This window comes from Hylaeus anthracinus, unplaced genomic scaffold (genome assembly GCF_026225885.1).
Source record: "Hylaeus anthracinus isolate JK02 unplaced genomic scaffold, UHH_iyHylAnth1.0_haploid 27281, whole genome shotgun sequence".
In the NCBI taxonomy this organism is placed as follows: domain Eukaryota; kingdom Metazoa; phylum Arthropoda; class Insecta; order Hymenoptera; family Colletidae; genus Hylaeus; species Hylaeus anthracinus.
The window spans coordinates 1-16559 of NW_026535092.1; the positions used below are offsets into that span (position 1 = coordinate 1).

General features: G+C 39.9%; 2 protein-coding genes across 3 annotated transcripts; both read right to left on the reverse strand.

Annotated features, from left to right (window-relative positions):
• Positions 1-1877: 1877 nt before the first annotated feature.
• On the reverse strand, positions 1878-11501 carry LOC128893230 (LIM domain kinase 1-like). Of its 2 annotated transcripts, XM_054154056.1 has the most exons (8): positions 11361-11501; positions 10533-10647; positions 9993-10433; positions 9523-9615; positions 8721-8853; positions 8400-8632; positions 8090-8318; positions 1878-7913 (listed from the first exon to the last, which is right to left on the reverse strand). In XM_054154056.1, the coding sequence occupies exons 1-8, from the start codon at positions 11455-11457 to the stop codon at positions 5643-5645; spliced, it is 3612 nt and encodes a 1203-aa protein (XP_054010031.1). In that variant the 5' UTR covers positions 11458-11501; the 3' UTR covers positions 1878-5642. The 2 variants fall into 2 exon arrangements, with proteins under 2 accessions (XP_054010031.1, XP_054010032.1); XM_054154057.1 differs by lacking the exon at positions 9523-9615.
• A 1193-nt stretch (positions 11502-12694) lies between these two features.
• LOC128893229 (acidic phospholipase A2 PA4-like) lies at positions 12695-16540 on the reverse strand (the record flags this gene model as incomplete). The annotated part of the gene is made up of 2 exons (XM_054154055.1): positions 12695-14984; positions 16080-16540. Coding segments are annotated over 2 exons (561 nt in total), but the record flags the coding sequence as incomplete, so codon positions are not given.
• Positions 16541-16559: the final 19 nt, after the last annotated feature.

Below are 16559 nucleotides of genomic sequence, written 5' to 3' on the forward strand. Positions count from 1 at the left end.
CGGCGAGTAGTTTCACCCGTTTCCCTAGAGATAGCGCCACCAAGGCGTGCTTACGAAATAAAGTATAAATTCGCAAGATCTAATTTATTACGTCTAATAGTGAACTTGTAATTACTATAGAATAATTTTAATAACAAACCTCACCTTAAAGAGCCTCCAGTTGCAGTTAAAACTGTTTAAACATACTAGTTTCGTCACCTATATATTATTGTATGTAATTACTGTACGTATCGACGATTCCCCGAGCCACCTCTTCGCCTATCGCTTATCGTGATACCAGGAGTAAAATTCGGGCCAGAATTTCATACGTATCAAAGTATCCTCACGCCACTTCTTCGCCTGTCATGTACTCCTGATACCAGAATGTAAAATTTGGACAGATTTTCGATCCGTACCATGTACGCCTCGTGCCACCTATTCGCGTATCATATTCCCCTGATACCAAAATGTAAAATTCTTCTTCTGGCCGGATTTTACCTTTTGATATCAGGAGCACATGTATTGCGAAGAGGTGGCACGTTTGCGCCTACGAGCAGGCAACCGGCCCGATCTACCTGTAAATATAGGTTGCCTATTTCAAGGGGCTAATTTTCGGTACATTTCGGAATTCTGACCAATTTTGCAAAGTCAACAATGTTGCAAATCGCTCCCCTCAAGACTTTAACAATTTTGCAAAGTCAACAATGTTGCAAATCGCTCCCCTCAAGACTTCAACAATGTTGCAAAGCCAACAATGTTGCAAATCGCTTCTCTCAAGACTTCAACAATGTTGCAAAGCCAACAATGTTGCAAATCGCTTCTCTCAAGACTTCAACAATGTTGCAAACTCAACAATGTAGCAAATCGCTCCTCTCAAGACTTCAACAATGTTGCAAATTGCTCCTTTCAAAATTGTGATGGAAAATGTCGGATTTTTACTCCTGGTATCAGGAGCACATGATATGCGAAGTGGTGGCACGGGGACAACCAGGTACGTATCGAAATTCTGAGGAAATTTTATATTTTGGTATCAGGAGAATATGATATGCGAAGAGGTGGCACGAGGAATACCAGGTACGTATCGAAATTCTGAGGAAGTTTTATATTTTGGTATCAGGAGAAAATGATACGCGAAGAGGTGGCACGAGGAAAACCAGGTACGTATCGAAATTCTGAGGAAATTTTATATTTTGGTATCAGGAGAAAATGATACGCGAAGAGGTGGCACGAGGAAAACCAGGTACGTATCGAAATTCTGAGGAAATTTTATATTTTGGTATCAGGAGAAAATGATATGCGAAGAGGTGGCACGTTTGCGCCTACGAGGATGCAACCGGCCCGACATATCTGTAAGTGTAGGTTACCTAATTCAAGTGGCACATTTTCGGTACGTATGAAATTCTACGTAGGCGCAGAAGTGCCCCTGGTATGCAGCAACCAATACTAGCCTGCTTGTCACATTCGTTGTCATCTCGTAGGCGCAAAGGTGCCCCTTGTATGCAGGAACCGATACTAGCCTGCTCGTCGCTTCGGTTGTCATCTCGTAGGCGCACAAGGACCCCTTTCATAAGGCAACCTAGGCTAACGGGTCTGTCGGTTCGGTTGCTCTCTTATAGGCGCAGGGATACCCCCAGTATGCGGGAATACATACTGTCTGGTTTGTCGATCCAGTTGTCATCTCGTATGCGCAGACGTGCCCCTAATATGCGGCAACCCCGTGTAGCTTTTTTATCAGTTCGGTTGTATGTTAATTGAAATAATACTTGATAAACTAAATGCAACTGTAATTATATAAATTACTACAATTTTTTATTAAATATCATAATCAAATAATAATTTAACCATGTTATCATAGAAAATATATCATTAATACGAAGGTTAAACTAAAAAGAATGCTGTTCATACTCCAACCATTTATTTTTCACATTTTTTTCTCTGTATTACTAGAATGTTAAACAGAAATGATTGTTCCCTAGTCGCATAAATTTTAGCACGAAAAACGATTCGGAAACGTAGCCAGTGTAACAAGTGCTGAAGCACACAACGAAAAATAAAGAATACGATCTATCGTTTACAATTTCTGCAGTAATTTTGAGCAAACGTCGGGAAGATTTCTTCTTTGTCATGTAAAAAATTATTTTACGTTAGTTCCTCAACAACTGTGCCGTGCAAAGAACAACGTGCGGTCAACCCAGTCTCCATTCGATATCTAAGAAACAGATTCTCAATGGGAAATGTACGAATGTTAGAGTGACATTTGGTAATACTTTAGTAGTCAATTAAATTACATATAAACAAACTAGATCGCAATTTAAGTACATCGCATATAAAACGTATATTTATTAAACTGATTTTCTTATATTATCCCCATAATAAACATAGTATATAATTAGTAACACAAGTCTTCGTTGATTATTCAGGCCGTAAAATTTATTATTATCAATTATTAGTTTATCACGTCGACTTGTATTCTTACTTTTCCACTCGAGCTGTTCATTATTACTAATTTCCCACTGAAGAACCTTTTCTCGTAAAAAATATGAATGAAGTTCAATCGTTCAGTGCCGAATCCTCTGTCGAACATCTTCACAAAATTTCTGTTCTGTTCACCGTTTTCAACAAAGTGTTACGCTAAATATGTCGCATGCTTTGATTGCGTTAGTTCCGTTTCTCAACCCCCCCCCCCCCCTCAAACCCCCCAACTCCCCTATCGTCTGAGTGAAGAAAAATAATTTGCAAACGGTTAAGACAAGTTGGGACGCTCCCTATGTTCCGATATGTCGGAACAGAAGGAGCGTGACAATTTACAGAGACTATAAAAATAATGTGTCTACCGTCATATTCCGGAGGTCTTTTTCTTTTCTTCTCTTTACAGAAGTTTACAGAGTTCGTTTTTGTGCCCGTCGCGTGTCTATAAAGTTTCCTACTTGTGTACTACGTTATTCATGAGTAAGCAACGATAACGAGTCTAATACTGTTCGCTGAAAACGTTTTACAAACGAGTTCTCGCCTTTGCCGCGTTATATGTACGCTTATTCATACGCTATTCGATCGGTTATTCGTTATTCGTTACGCAGATTCATTAAATGCGTGTGTATATATGGCATGCGCGGTGGAAATTTTTTCGTAAGCTCGAAACATTCAACGTTCTGACACAAGTAGTACAAACCAATGCTCGGAATCAACAAAGGAAACCTTTAGGGATTCCCCAGAGTACATAGAAATCACCATTTTTTTAATTAAAGTCCAAATTGTAATTTTATAATAAACGACCACTTATCAATATTGCATTTATGAAATGATATTGCACAATTACTTTGTCTTCAGATGAAACTATGGAAAAAGTACATTAATAATGTTTCGCTCAGATGAGAATGTTTCGAGAGTTTACGGTACACATTTGTCTTTCAACTATGAAGTTCGAAGGGTTTTTATATGACTTCGATTCGATCAAAACGTTTTCCACACACGTCCATTTTTTAAGCCATGATTATTTGTTTCTGGACTACAAATGTTATTTGCAAAATGGTTTATTGCACATATTGTCTTCTCAAATAACATTAGGAATTTTGTTCACCCTCCTTCTCTTAGTACATTCGTTTTTTTAGTACTGCAAGTAATTGTTTTTCTCCATACACACTGAACAGTAAGAAATCGGTGTTCCTCTCATAGTAACAGTTCATTAAATTTACTCCACAAATGTTTTCGATTATAGACAGCTTCAAAACACTTTTTATCACAGATAATAAACATTTATTTGGTGTAATGAACTCAAATGATTTTAATAACAATAACGTGGACATTAATAAAATTCGTTCGTATAATGGAAAAGAATTCCGAAGTTCCTAACGGTACGAATTCAAAATTACAAAGAAAGACATTAATACCAAAAAAACATAGGCAACAAAGCAAACCAATTTTTTTTTTTGTTTGTTCTAACGCAGGCAGTATAGATTGCAAACAGTTATCAATGAATTGTATAATAGAGAAAAATTTGTCGTGTTTTCCTTGTCTTTGGAGCAAAATCATAAATCCATCGTAAAGTATTGTTCAAATGCAATACTCCGTTTAATCATTCTACTCTGATGAAATTAGGGAACGTTTTACTTACAATTAGAATGTAATAGAATAGAAATACAACTTTTTAATAGTATCAAAAGAACTTTCATCTCTACATTATCAATATAAAGCTTTTTACTGTTAAATATATTGTTTTGTAAACAGTGTTTTGAACATGACGTATGTTGGAATATATATACAAAACTATATGTACATTCTTCATATTATACACATCATACTATTTTGTCATCATTTATATCTTTGCTAGATTAAGTGCGCGCATCGTTTACCGATGAATATAAATAAAAACACGGTGCAGATTTCGTTTTGCAATTTACATATCGAAAGAAAGTAACAGATGCGAGTGAACTCACGATATCGTGAACGTTAAAACGAAGATTAATATCAAATTGGCAAAGTTCCGTCTTCGAGACAGCGTAACAAAGATATAATTGATGTATCTGAAATTTATACATGTCGATAATCCTGTACATGCACACCACCATCGTATATGTGGATAATATTTTACAGTACGATGTACATATATATCCGATAAAAGATATCATTTTTTTTTTTTTACACGCTATTCTACAAACTGACTACATAATGTTTACAACTTCGAAATATAATCCCGTACTTCCCAAAAATGAGAAGAAAAAAATGGAGGTGCACCGAACGGACCCCACAGCATCCCAGAGAACGTTAAATCGTTCAACTTCGATATAGGCGCGGTGTCACCGCTCCATTTCCCAAAAGCACGCGTTAATTTAATCGTTTCTGAGTGCAATCAGACCTAATTCTGGATGGAATGCTTTCGTTAGTCTTATAATTACTCGTACTCCCGCTTAGAAAAAACCACGAGGCAAGATATATTGCAGGAATGCGAACGCACCGCTGACACGTAGTATCCAAAACACTTTGAGAACCACGAGAACCGATAGCAATGAGATTCATTAATACTGGACGTCAAATTGTTAATACTTTTTCTACGCGTTTACCACGCAATACTAGCAACACGTTCCAAGGAGAAACTAGCGCACAACGTGGTGCTCGTACGGTTTCTTTGTTAGAAAAGTTAAAAGATAAAAGAAACTAGATATACGAGAGTTAAATTGACAGATCTTAGAAGTTACAGACAGAGATCAAATTAGTACGGTGAGATTGTTTTCGTTATGATCCAGAGCTGGACACCAGTCGACTAGCTTTATTTGATTAATTGATCGATTAAGCCACACGATTGAAAATTCGATCGTCAGAAGTAATCGCGAATAACGATTAGAATAAACGATAAATCAGTTAAATGCCACGAATAATCACGATTGATTTTAATCAAATAACGAAGTTAAAATTGAAATCGAATTGATCGAATTGAATATTTATTCGTCATAAGTGATTGCGATATTAATAGGACAATACTAATAGGCAAACTACTCAATAATAATAACAAAAAGTCACTTACGGTTACTTCTGATTCGTTTGTCAATCGTGTACGACAACTGACGATTACCCACTGCAATCGTAATCGTCAATTACTTTGATTAAAGTCTGCCCAACGCTGTTAAGAACGCAGTACGTTAATCCGATGCTCCGTCGACGTGGAAATCTCACAAAGCTGTGCTCTCAACCGGCGAGGTCGCGCGATTAGGCGTGCAACATCGTTCAGGAGTATGGCACAGATCAGGCGTATGCCTACCGTCTCTTAATTGAACGAAGTCCAAGTCCGCGAAAAAGTCACTCTTCATGGTACCCACTGCGCTATCGGTACCGAAGCTATCCTGCCTGCATAGATCCACGTTCTTGTAACATCCGCTGTACTCCGTCAATGAATTAGGCAACTTGTTATCGTACATTGACTTTGTGTCGATTACAGGCTTCTGTGAGTCGTTGGACTCCAGCTTCGTGCAATCTTGGATGGACGCGGTGCAGTCTTTCTTGTTATCGACGTGAGCTTCATTTTGCGCATCATAAATAAGGAAATCTTCGTTTTTGGAAAGGCTCGAGTTCGAATACAGGCTGTCCGTGTAGCGAAGTTCGGCGTTCTTGCGAAAACTGTTGTCTCTACGGAGGTCCTCCTTCCTCAAGGTGTTGTAAGGCGAATAGTCTTTGTACGTGTCCTTGTTTTTCGCGGTGCAATCTAATACAGTAAGACTCCCTTGTCGGGATAAAATACTACCAATGTCGGAGACGTTACTTTCCTGCCTGGATACCCTGTCGTTCGTAAGTTCGTCGATTTCTCCGGGGCTTACGGTTACTTTTGATTGCAACGAAGTGTCAGCTTCGGATTGACTTTTTTTCTGCGCAGAAAACGCATTCTTTGGCGTCTCTTTTGTGGGAGAAATCTTCGTCCTTCTCAGATAAGAACCCGTCGAAGTCTTGGAGGCGTCGCCGCTTGTTTTCCTGGTCTCGCTGTCGTTCTGACCGTCGACCTTGTTTTCCTTCTCCACCGCATTGACGGATTTTCCAATTTGCTTCAAGTAGGAACCAACGGATTTCGCGTCCGACATCTTGAACTTGTTCTCCAGCTTCGTTCTCGAGTAGCCAACCAGGGAGTGGTCGTTTAACTTCTCCCCCGACTTGGCATTCAAACTGTTATTCACCTTGTACGAGCACTTGTTATCTTTAACGTATTCAGGAGTGTCCAATAGAGAGCACGGACTTGCTCTACCTACGTACCGTATTTTCTCGATGATGGGTATTCGTTTCAAGCTACTATCCACCTGATCGTTTTGCCTGACGCAAGGTTCCTGTTTATCGCTGTTACTGGATCTCACAGTTTGCCTCGCAAAGCACCCAGTGTACGCGGCCTCTGGAGAAATTACAATGTCTGGTTTCTCAATCGTAACTTCTTTGGACCTCGAGTTCTGTCTTGAGTATCGACCTGTGCTCCCAGGCGATTCGTTCGTTTTGCTGTTTTGTCTCGTGTACCTTCCCCTGGGGCTAATCACGTCGGGCACATGGAGCGTATTGTTGCTCTGCACGGGTTCTTCGCGCTCCAGCGTGCTGTCTTGGCAACCGATGCACCTTTTCTTTTCCTGATGCACCTGGCCTTCCTTGATAGGCTTCAATTGGGGCGCGAGAGTCTCTGGAGTCGTGGACTCGCTGGTGCTCGTGCTAGGGCCCGTGTAATTTCTGATATCGAACTCCAAATCCAGTGGCAAGTCAGCGCCCACCGATAAGTGCATCGCCAATCCCTCCAGCCAAACCTGCATCAACTCAAAGGGCGGCCTTTTATCTGGGTTCAGGTCACAACAGAGGAAAGCGATTCTATAGAACATTTCCGGGCAATTGGCACAAAATTTCTCTTTAAAGACGTTCTGGTTCAAACCAAAGTCGGAGGACCTTGGTAAGTAATCAGGATCGGCTTGGACGCGTCCTATAATCTCGCAGAGGACGATACCGAAGCTGAATATGTCGACTTTCTCGTCGTACTTGTTACCCTTCATCATCTCAGGAGCCATCCAATATGGATTCCCTACCACGGTGTAGCGTTTCTTTCGCTCCTTCTTCGACGTTCTCGGCTCCCCGTCGGAATGTTTGTTGTATTTACGACTGTCGGGGGAATTGCCGTTTTGTATTATCCTAGCTAAACCGAAATCAGCGACTACCACGGTCTTGTCCTCCCGCACCAGACAGTTGTGCGAATTCAAATCACGGTGAATGATATTCATGGAATGTAGATAAGCCATACCAGCGGCGATATCTTTGGCGAACGACGTTCGCTGTTCCCATGGCAAGGTCTCGTTTGTGTTGTGCAGCAGAGCTCTCAGAGTTCCACCTGATATGTATTCGGTGACCAAGTGTAGCTTTTTATCTTTGTAGAGAACGCCGATGAATCGGAGGACATTGTTATGGTGTAACGAACGTAACACGGCAACCTGTTAGATTAGTGCAAAAGAAAATGACAGGCCCGAATACACGCTGAGATAATCTTTTCGTCCGATTGTGAGATAAAATATGGATTTAGTTTACACCACACTTATTAGAAGACGCGTTGCTTAAATTAAATATTCGTAACTAGCTGTATTAGAATAACGTTGAACCAATAACTCACCTCTTTCAAAAAATTCTTTTGGGCTTCTTCGTCCACTCTGTACAACTCCTTTAGCACCATGACTTCGTTGGTATCCCTGTGCGTGACTTTGAACACTTGCCCGAAGAATCCTGTACCCAGGAGTTCACCCTTCACTAGATCACTAGCACGGAATATCCTTTGATTCTTTGGCTCAACTCGAAAGGATCTAGTCCTGCTCAGGTCACATGTAGCATTTGTCGGGGCAGATCTGTAAGCATTACAGTAGTAGCATGTAGTAAAACAGAAATTCAAGCTTTGCTATTAAAAAAGAATTCGATTGAATATGTACCCGTCAAGCAGTCGCGACATGGAACTGCTACGCTCTTTGTGCAAAGGATCTCTCGTTCTTCGCAATTGTCTGCTTCGAGTACCACTGATATACCCTTCGTCTCGACGTTTGAACAATCGTTCCTTGTTTTCCGGGCTTGTTCTTGGGCTCCCAATCGATGTCAACATCGCCGCGGACGGCGAGGAATACGTTGGTCGTCGCGACACTGCATCGGGATCATGCTCGATGGTCAACTGAAAGATTGATTGCATTTGTTTCTGTATTGCATTCAATCATTTCACATAGTGCATAAACAAATTGTTTTATAGAGTATAGAATTACCTGCAGAACTGTATCCGAATATTGTATAAGATTTTCAATATTCTCTATAGGCTGATCCTTGACTGGTGTGCCGTTCACTTCAAGTATTCGATCGCCAATGTGTAAAGATATGAGATCACTGGACATGTTCAGTCTGTAATACGTTTCGTGTGACATTTCCATCGTTCGTAAATATTATTCACAAGAGTACATGCAAACCTTTGCGTGCATTTAAATTAACGTTGCATTAAATATTACATGTATGTACAGTAGTGATAAGAAGAAGAATAGTAACCAAATAAGCTAATGTTGCGCTTGCAATCTTATATATTTCGTACACTATTAAACTCACATAAATTACGAGGCATAACACGTACAAAGCACGATACGTAAGACTTTGCTTATTAAACCCGGATAAAGGTAAAAATAAATAACCATTCGGGATGACTGAAAACCTAGATGCATTGTAAATTCTATAGAAAATTAAAGAAATATGGTACAAGTACACGATGCATAACGATGGAAGAAAATTGAATTTTCTATTTCTTGAATACTTTTTAAGATTATACGAAAAAATGTTATGTTGCATTGTATATTAATAATATAATTCTTAAATAATTGTCGCGTTGTCCTAAATATATTACATGCTTACAAAATTACACAGCACATATTATTAAATGAACAAATAATATTACACAATGGGACACCTATTTTGCACAAGATAAATAATTTGCGTGCAGTTAAATAGCAAATACTAAAGAACACACATCTAATTCAGGGAAACACAATATCTAGTGCATATTATTTATTTGTTATGCTGTACCTATGATTAGAGAAGTGGCAGCATAGCCTAAATAGGACCTCCATCACAGAGGCCAGCAGCTTACTGATCTTTCCACGAACATTTCTCATTAACCTGCGTTTTAGTTTAAAGTTATTAGAGGCTGCGTATGTGTACCGGTTCTTACATAACCACAGAATTATTCATGCACGGTTAAATGTTTTAGAAAAGCTTTATTAAATATAATTTGGCGAAGTACAAAAGTGTCGGTTTCTTTAAGAAAAATGGAAATTTTCGCGCGTCCGTTTCAAAATCTATCGATCATTTTATTATTGTACGTGTTATTTTCAATAACTGAAATTTGCTTTCCAGAGATTCGTATAATTTTTCCAATGCAAATTTGCAGAAGCAATCAATCTTTTTAACAAATTCTTACAAAAAAAACTAAATGTAAAAAGAAAAAGTATAGCACAAGAATGTATAAATATATTGTATATATTTTATATACATACTCAGATATACGTAGCAAAGCACCACAATTTCGAGGACTAGGAGTCGAGTCTATTGTCAGTTTGATTCCTCTTTGTTTCTCGGGATCGGAAGGGTTCGGCGGTATTTCCACCAATCTGATGCTATGCGGCTTTCTAGCGAACGGATAATTAGCTGTCCTGTTGATTGGCTGCATCTGCCTTTTATAACAACACCCGCAATAGAGTTTGGACCTCTCGACTAGGGCATAACTTTCCCCATCCCCGATGAAAGCTCCGCAAGAGTTACAGGCAAAACATTCTGGGTGAAATTTGTGATCGCCTGCCAGCATGACAGGGCCCGTGATGATATGGCCACAGCCTTGGCAGGCTTCCCCATAAGCAGCCCAATAGTCATCCTTACAAAAAAGTAAGCCATCTTTCTCAAAGTACCACGAGGAGAGACCGATATCGCATGCAGAGCACCTGAAAGATACATTTCATCCATTATAGGAGTGTTCCATAAAAATTATCTTTGTACTATGTTTACATGGATTGATGTATTGTAGTAGGTTTCTTACTTACCGGAAACAATCGATATGCCATTCTTGGTTTAGTGCCTGTATGAATTCGTCCTCGTCGATGGCATTGAGGCAACCTGCACACGTTATTGTCCCTCCACTGTCCCCACTTCTGTGCTCTAAGGTGCATGAAACACAAAATACCATTTGACAGTTATAGATTTAAAAAAAGAAATCCCAAAAGAGAATTTTGCTTGATTCGTCCACTCTAGGTTTGTGTACGTTTTTTCTCTGACACCTTTCGTTACGTCTATTTACCTACGCCTGAACAGACGTATTTTTTTTCACGATATTCGCGGAACGTTCAACGTGCGTTGGACGCATAATACAGCGTTGAATTTCGAATACGTCGAATCGGTAGCAGCTAGGAAAACAAATACGTCGCGTTCGTGTGAAAAACGGAGCGCGTCAGGGACGTGCAGTAGGAAGTAAACGTGATTCACGGTTGACGTTAGGTAAGCGTTGGAGAAAGCAGTTATCAACCAGCTGACGACAAATTGGACGGTTCTAAGGCGATCGAGGCTTGTCAATTGAAGAAACGTATCGCTGGGATCGCCAATGGTCTCCCAAAACGTTGTACAATTGAAAAATACGCGTTGTACAACTGAGAAATTGAAATGAAAGGAACGCGTAAATAAAGTCTGGAGAAGAGCGTGGGCCAGGAGACTTGGAAGGCAGGACGCCCACGCGATTTTCAGACCGTCAACCGTACACGCGAAATCGTCGATCAATCGTTCTGTCTTACGCGACCCTTGAAACGTTACACGTTCTACATCGTGAATTCAGTTTACTCATTGGAAAATAACGTTGAACTTTGTCGAAAAAGACGTACCCTTTGACGAAACTTCATCCATCACAGCATCTAGGCTGACACACTCCCACTCCGCGTCTCGGCCACTGAGTATAGAGCGACCAGACTCGAAATCCATTGTCGCTGCGGTGCGCTGAACGCAACTGCGGGAAATTTGAATTTTGTTTGAATAGTTCCACAAAAAATTACCACAGTGGGACAAAACGGCTCTCGGCGACCAAAAATCTGTAACTTTGGTTCTCTTGAAAATATTTTAATGAAATTTTAGGAAGTTATTCCCTATACTATGATACTTAAATTGTATTAGTATAAATCAATTTGAGCTACAGGGTGTCCAAATATTCACGTATAAAGTGCAACGCGTTCAATATCTTTCACTTGTTTGACATATTTATTGTTCCTTAACCAAAATTCGACTCAAACCTGTTATTAACTATGAGAGAAACGTATTTAATAATTTAAAAATGACAGGATGTACGTAATAATCAGAAGTTCGAGCTCCTTTTAGTACGATCACCAATTTTTTGAAATGGGGCACCTATGGGCACCTGATCTTCGCAGAATCTGATAGAGGATGGTTCACCCTTTCCTGTGATAGCAATTGAACCTCAGCCAAGTGCGGTCAATTTTTTATAACCATGCGTAAAGTTACAATTTTACTTAAATGTACTTCTCATTTGAATATCGTCTTTCTGAGCAATGTTTTTTAGAATCGTATGTTGAAGTTAGGAGTAATATCGTAAGCGTTTTGCTTGGACGAATTTCTACTGCCTATGAATGCGCACCACAGCAAAACGGATTGCACAACATTAAACAGCAATTTATCCTCTATCGATGTACATAAACAGTTTTTCCATTTTTCGAATTCACGAAAATCGAGTTTCGTCCCACAATGGTAAACGCGAAAGAAAAATTTTACTTTGGGACGCGTAGATAAACGATTCGCTCGTCAAGAGGTAGATATTTATTCTCAGAATATTTGGTCTTTGTTTTAAATTAGTTTATCTTGAATACAATTCATGTTTAGAACTTCTCAGATTTTTTCTAAAGAAAATATTAAAATAGTAGCATCAACATGCGAACAAAGCGCACACATGTTGTTTGATGTGTACTATACACAAGTTTCTAACTGATAAAGGTAAATATGTTTATTAAAAATCGTGCAAAGTTGATAACTTTTCGCGCTACTTCAGCGACGGAATATAATTATATTTGTAGCGTAAATCTGACAAATACTAAATTGAGATATGTATAAATAATTTAACGTAAACATCGTTACATGGATTAATAAACATTCGGAACGTTATCATAAGCTATCGTATAGATCTATAAATATATACATCCACATTCGTTGATACAGTGTAACATCGATGATCCACTTTATTGTATGATAAATGCTTAAATACAATTTTTTTGAAAGAACTCAGATTTCCATTAAAAATTTAATTATCGGTTTAATTTATAACGAATCAACGAGGTTCCACCGTATCATCGAAGTTGTTCAAAGGTCGTTAGGAAATAAAATGTCACCGAGGTATTTCTGAAATCAGCGTGACGCACTTAATCGATTGCACGTTTCCCGGCTAACCTTTTCGTGGTCATTAACAATTCTGGACATCGTCCTCGGTCGATCTTTTCTGGTCTCATCGATTATTTGAACGCGTGGGTCACAAATAATGAACGGACGGTTGCTCGTACTTATTTCTGCGAGTAAGCCTACAACAAGCTTACATCTAAGCAGTTTAAATCACAGTAGAGATTGCGCAGGATCGAAGCCATTGATTCTTCGTACTCTAGTATTATTTTGAACAGTATTTGAATCACTACATTAACCTGGGCAAATCTAATTTGCATAAAATTCGTAGACTTCTTTGAATGTACTTATTCAAAAGCCAAAGCTATCAAAGAGAATAGAAAATCGTTAACCTTGAGGAATTCATTGGTACTTCCTTTACCAAAATGATACAAAAGTAATCCCTTTACATTCTTATCTGGTTAGATCTATTTTTCGTTACTTCTGCATCAATTTAGCAAAGTATCTTAATCTAAAGAAGATCGTCCCCATGTTGTACGCCATTATGCAATTGCGTGACAAAAAAGGCGACGGATGATATGCAAGAAATGCGAACCTTGTTAATCCTTCGTTCATTACGCTCGAGTAATAATTGTTCGATAATCGTCGTAGACCATTCTTTTTTACCAAGAACCTTTGTTCTCGTTATAAATAATCTTACGATTGATATAATCTTATTAGCGTAATGTCGAAAGGTTAATCATCTATGATAGTACTTGGAAAGTCGCATACACGTTAAAGAGTAATATTGAGCAGAATTTAATTGTAAAATCGTATCACCGATTCGCACGCATTCGGTTGAATTTATAGAAATTTGAGATGCATTGACCTCTTGGAGGCCAAGATTTGAAGGCTCAGCACGTCCCGTATACTGAGATCTCCTAATCATGTTTGTTATACATATGTCTTCAGTACTCGAAGAGTAAACGATCTCACAATTTCCCGCGAGAAAAGGCTGCGCTCGAAATTGCGGGGCAACTGCCGAAAGTTTTATTTTAAAAATATTTCGTTCGTTGCCCAACCCGAGTATTACTTTCAAGGGCTACGCGAAAAAAAGGACAAATTTATGTGACAACACATGTTGGCCTCGACGAGTGCATTTGTTGCACTGTACACTGCAAGGTCGACAGGCGACGCGCAACGAACGCTGCGTTGTTACATTTACATAGCCGTTTCTCGGTTTCGAACTGACCATTTTGACCGTTAGTTTCTTTCGTTGCCTTGGAATTTGTTTACCAGCATACAGAGGCTGAAATTAAAGCGCACGAGTGCAACGGTGTCTCGTGTTTTGCTTGTTCCACCAATCACCTTACCGTAGGACTCTCAAGAAACGGCAGTAAATATGAACTTTCAATTTTATAATTCCAAATTTTGAAAGAGCAAAGTATACCACCAATACGAGTAAGGAAATTAGTTCCAGAAGCCAGTGGTGTCTTTCGTTTCGGTAAATCCGAGTATTTGGTGGTTCTAAGTGGATGCAAATTTAGTTGGCTGCTCAAGGCTACAGGGCAGCCATCCCCACCACACCGTTTGACTCTCCCCACCCCTCTGTCTCGGTACTAAACATGTCCGGCGTATGCGGATAAGGAAACCATTAATGTCAATTTATGAAATATTTATCTACGTACGTTTCACTTGTGTTTTTCGTATTAGCATACGCTATAAAAGCATACGATGTACAGTCGTTGTAATCACCTCAAACAGTTAACTAAATTTGCATTGACTGATTTCGAGACCACGAGTTTGACGTTCTAATTTTCAATTAAACGCTTCAATAGGAAAGCTCTTTGTTTCTCAATACCATGTGTAGTATTAACGATGAATAACCGCGAGTTCGGTTCTCAGACGGACTCCCACCGAAAGAAAGACACAGGTAATTATCGCGCGTGCAATTATCTCGCTCATTGAGACTCTGTTAACTGACACCGCTTCAGAGGGTGTCAGGTCCGCTCTTCTTGCGTTTTCGTAATAGCTAGTTGATGTTCAGTGGCATCAGTGGCACGTATTTCTCGCTGGGGCGGAAGTGAAACTGCGAGCACAACTGGTTGGACACGGATTCCTCGTAGCCGACTCTGTAACAGATCGAAAGCATAGCGATTAGACGACGAATCCAACGAGTAAATCACGAGCAATATCGTTCGAAGAAGCGTTGGGAATCCCCTACACCTTGCGGACCCAAAAGAAATCTGCATGAAAATACCGCCACCATACGGACCCACAAACAATTTGTATAAAATTACAATTCACTGGTTCAAACCACGCCTAGAAGATACTCGTGTTTCCGTATCAGGATCTCGCCCATAACCTTGAACATCGTCTTCAGGAAGTGTACCTTCCTGGCATAATTGTCTCGTTGGGACTCTGCGATCTCGTACTTCGGCGACTGCTCCCAGTACAAAGGGCAACTGAAGAGATTCGATGAGGAAATGGTTAGAATTAAAACCTACAGCAGGGATGGCCAACTAATCAAGTTGGACAAATTCGATTTGGAAGAGTCGACGTGCTTTTACTTGGATATACACGGTCTGTCTAAAAAGAAACTGAACTTTTGCTATAAAAAGAAAAAAGTACAAGTAAAGTTTTTACACACACGTTTATTTACTCAAAATAATCTCCCTCTGCGTCAATACAGCGTATAGACCGCGTAATTAACATTTCGAAGGACCTTTGCAGCTCCTGTTTTGGTAACCCGTTTAGTACGGCGGTTACAGCGGCCTGAATCTCCGAAATGTTGCTATAACGTGTCCCTTTCATTGGAATTTTCAATTTCGGGAAAAGAAAATAATCGCATGGAGACAGATCAGGCGAGTAGGGTGAATGATCCAAGGTAGCAACGCCAATTCCAATGAAAGGGACACATTATAGCAACATTTCGGAGATTCAGGCTGCTGTAACCGCTGTACTAAACGGGCTACCAAAACAGGAGCTGCAAAGGTCCTTCGAAATGTTAATTACGCGGTCTACACGCTGTATTGACGCAGAGGGAGATTATTTTGAGTAAATAAACGTGCGTGTAAAAACTTTACTTGTACTTTTTTCTTTTTATAGCAAAAGTTCGGTTTCTTTTTAGACATACCGTGTACTTCAAATCTTTTGGTTAAACTTTCCTTTAGATTTCGGCGAGTAGAGTCCGAAAATGCTAGTTCGAATTAAGGAGCGGAGCCTACCTCTGCCATTGAGAGCACGGGCGTCGCTCCTTGAAGCAAGCCACTTGGATAACGTTGAAGAAGAGGGCACCGAGGGTGTTGGCGACTTCCGTATTAAGATTCTGCAGGCATCTACGGAACTTCGCGTCGCAGTCGCAATGAGATCGAGTGAAGGGTGACCGGTTGCATATGCCGGGCATACACTCCTTAGGCTCTATCGTGATGGGACAATGATCGTGTTCCCTGCAGCAGGCATCTTCCAATCGGTGTTGACCGAGGTCGTCGTAGGACGTTGCCAGGTTGCCAGGTCCGCACCATTTTGTGCCAGGGTATATCAGGCCTCCACCTGGTTTTTGGTTCTGATAAAGTAAATTTTCATGTAGTTTTGGGGTTGTCCAAGAATAATAACTGCAAATGAAACAAGAATGACGTAATGAAACTGTTATTGGTGAGATGGTTGCCGGGTCTGCACCATTTGGTGCCAGGGTATATCAGGCCTCC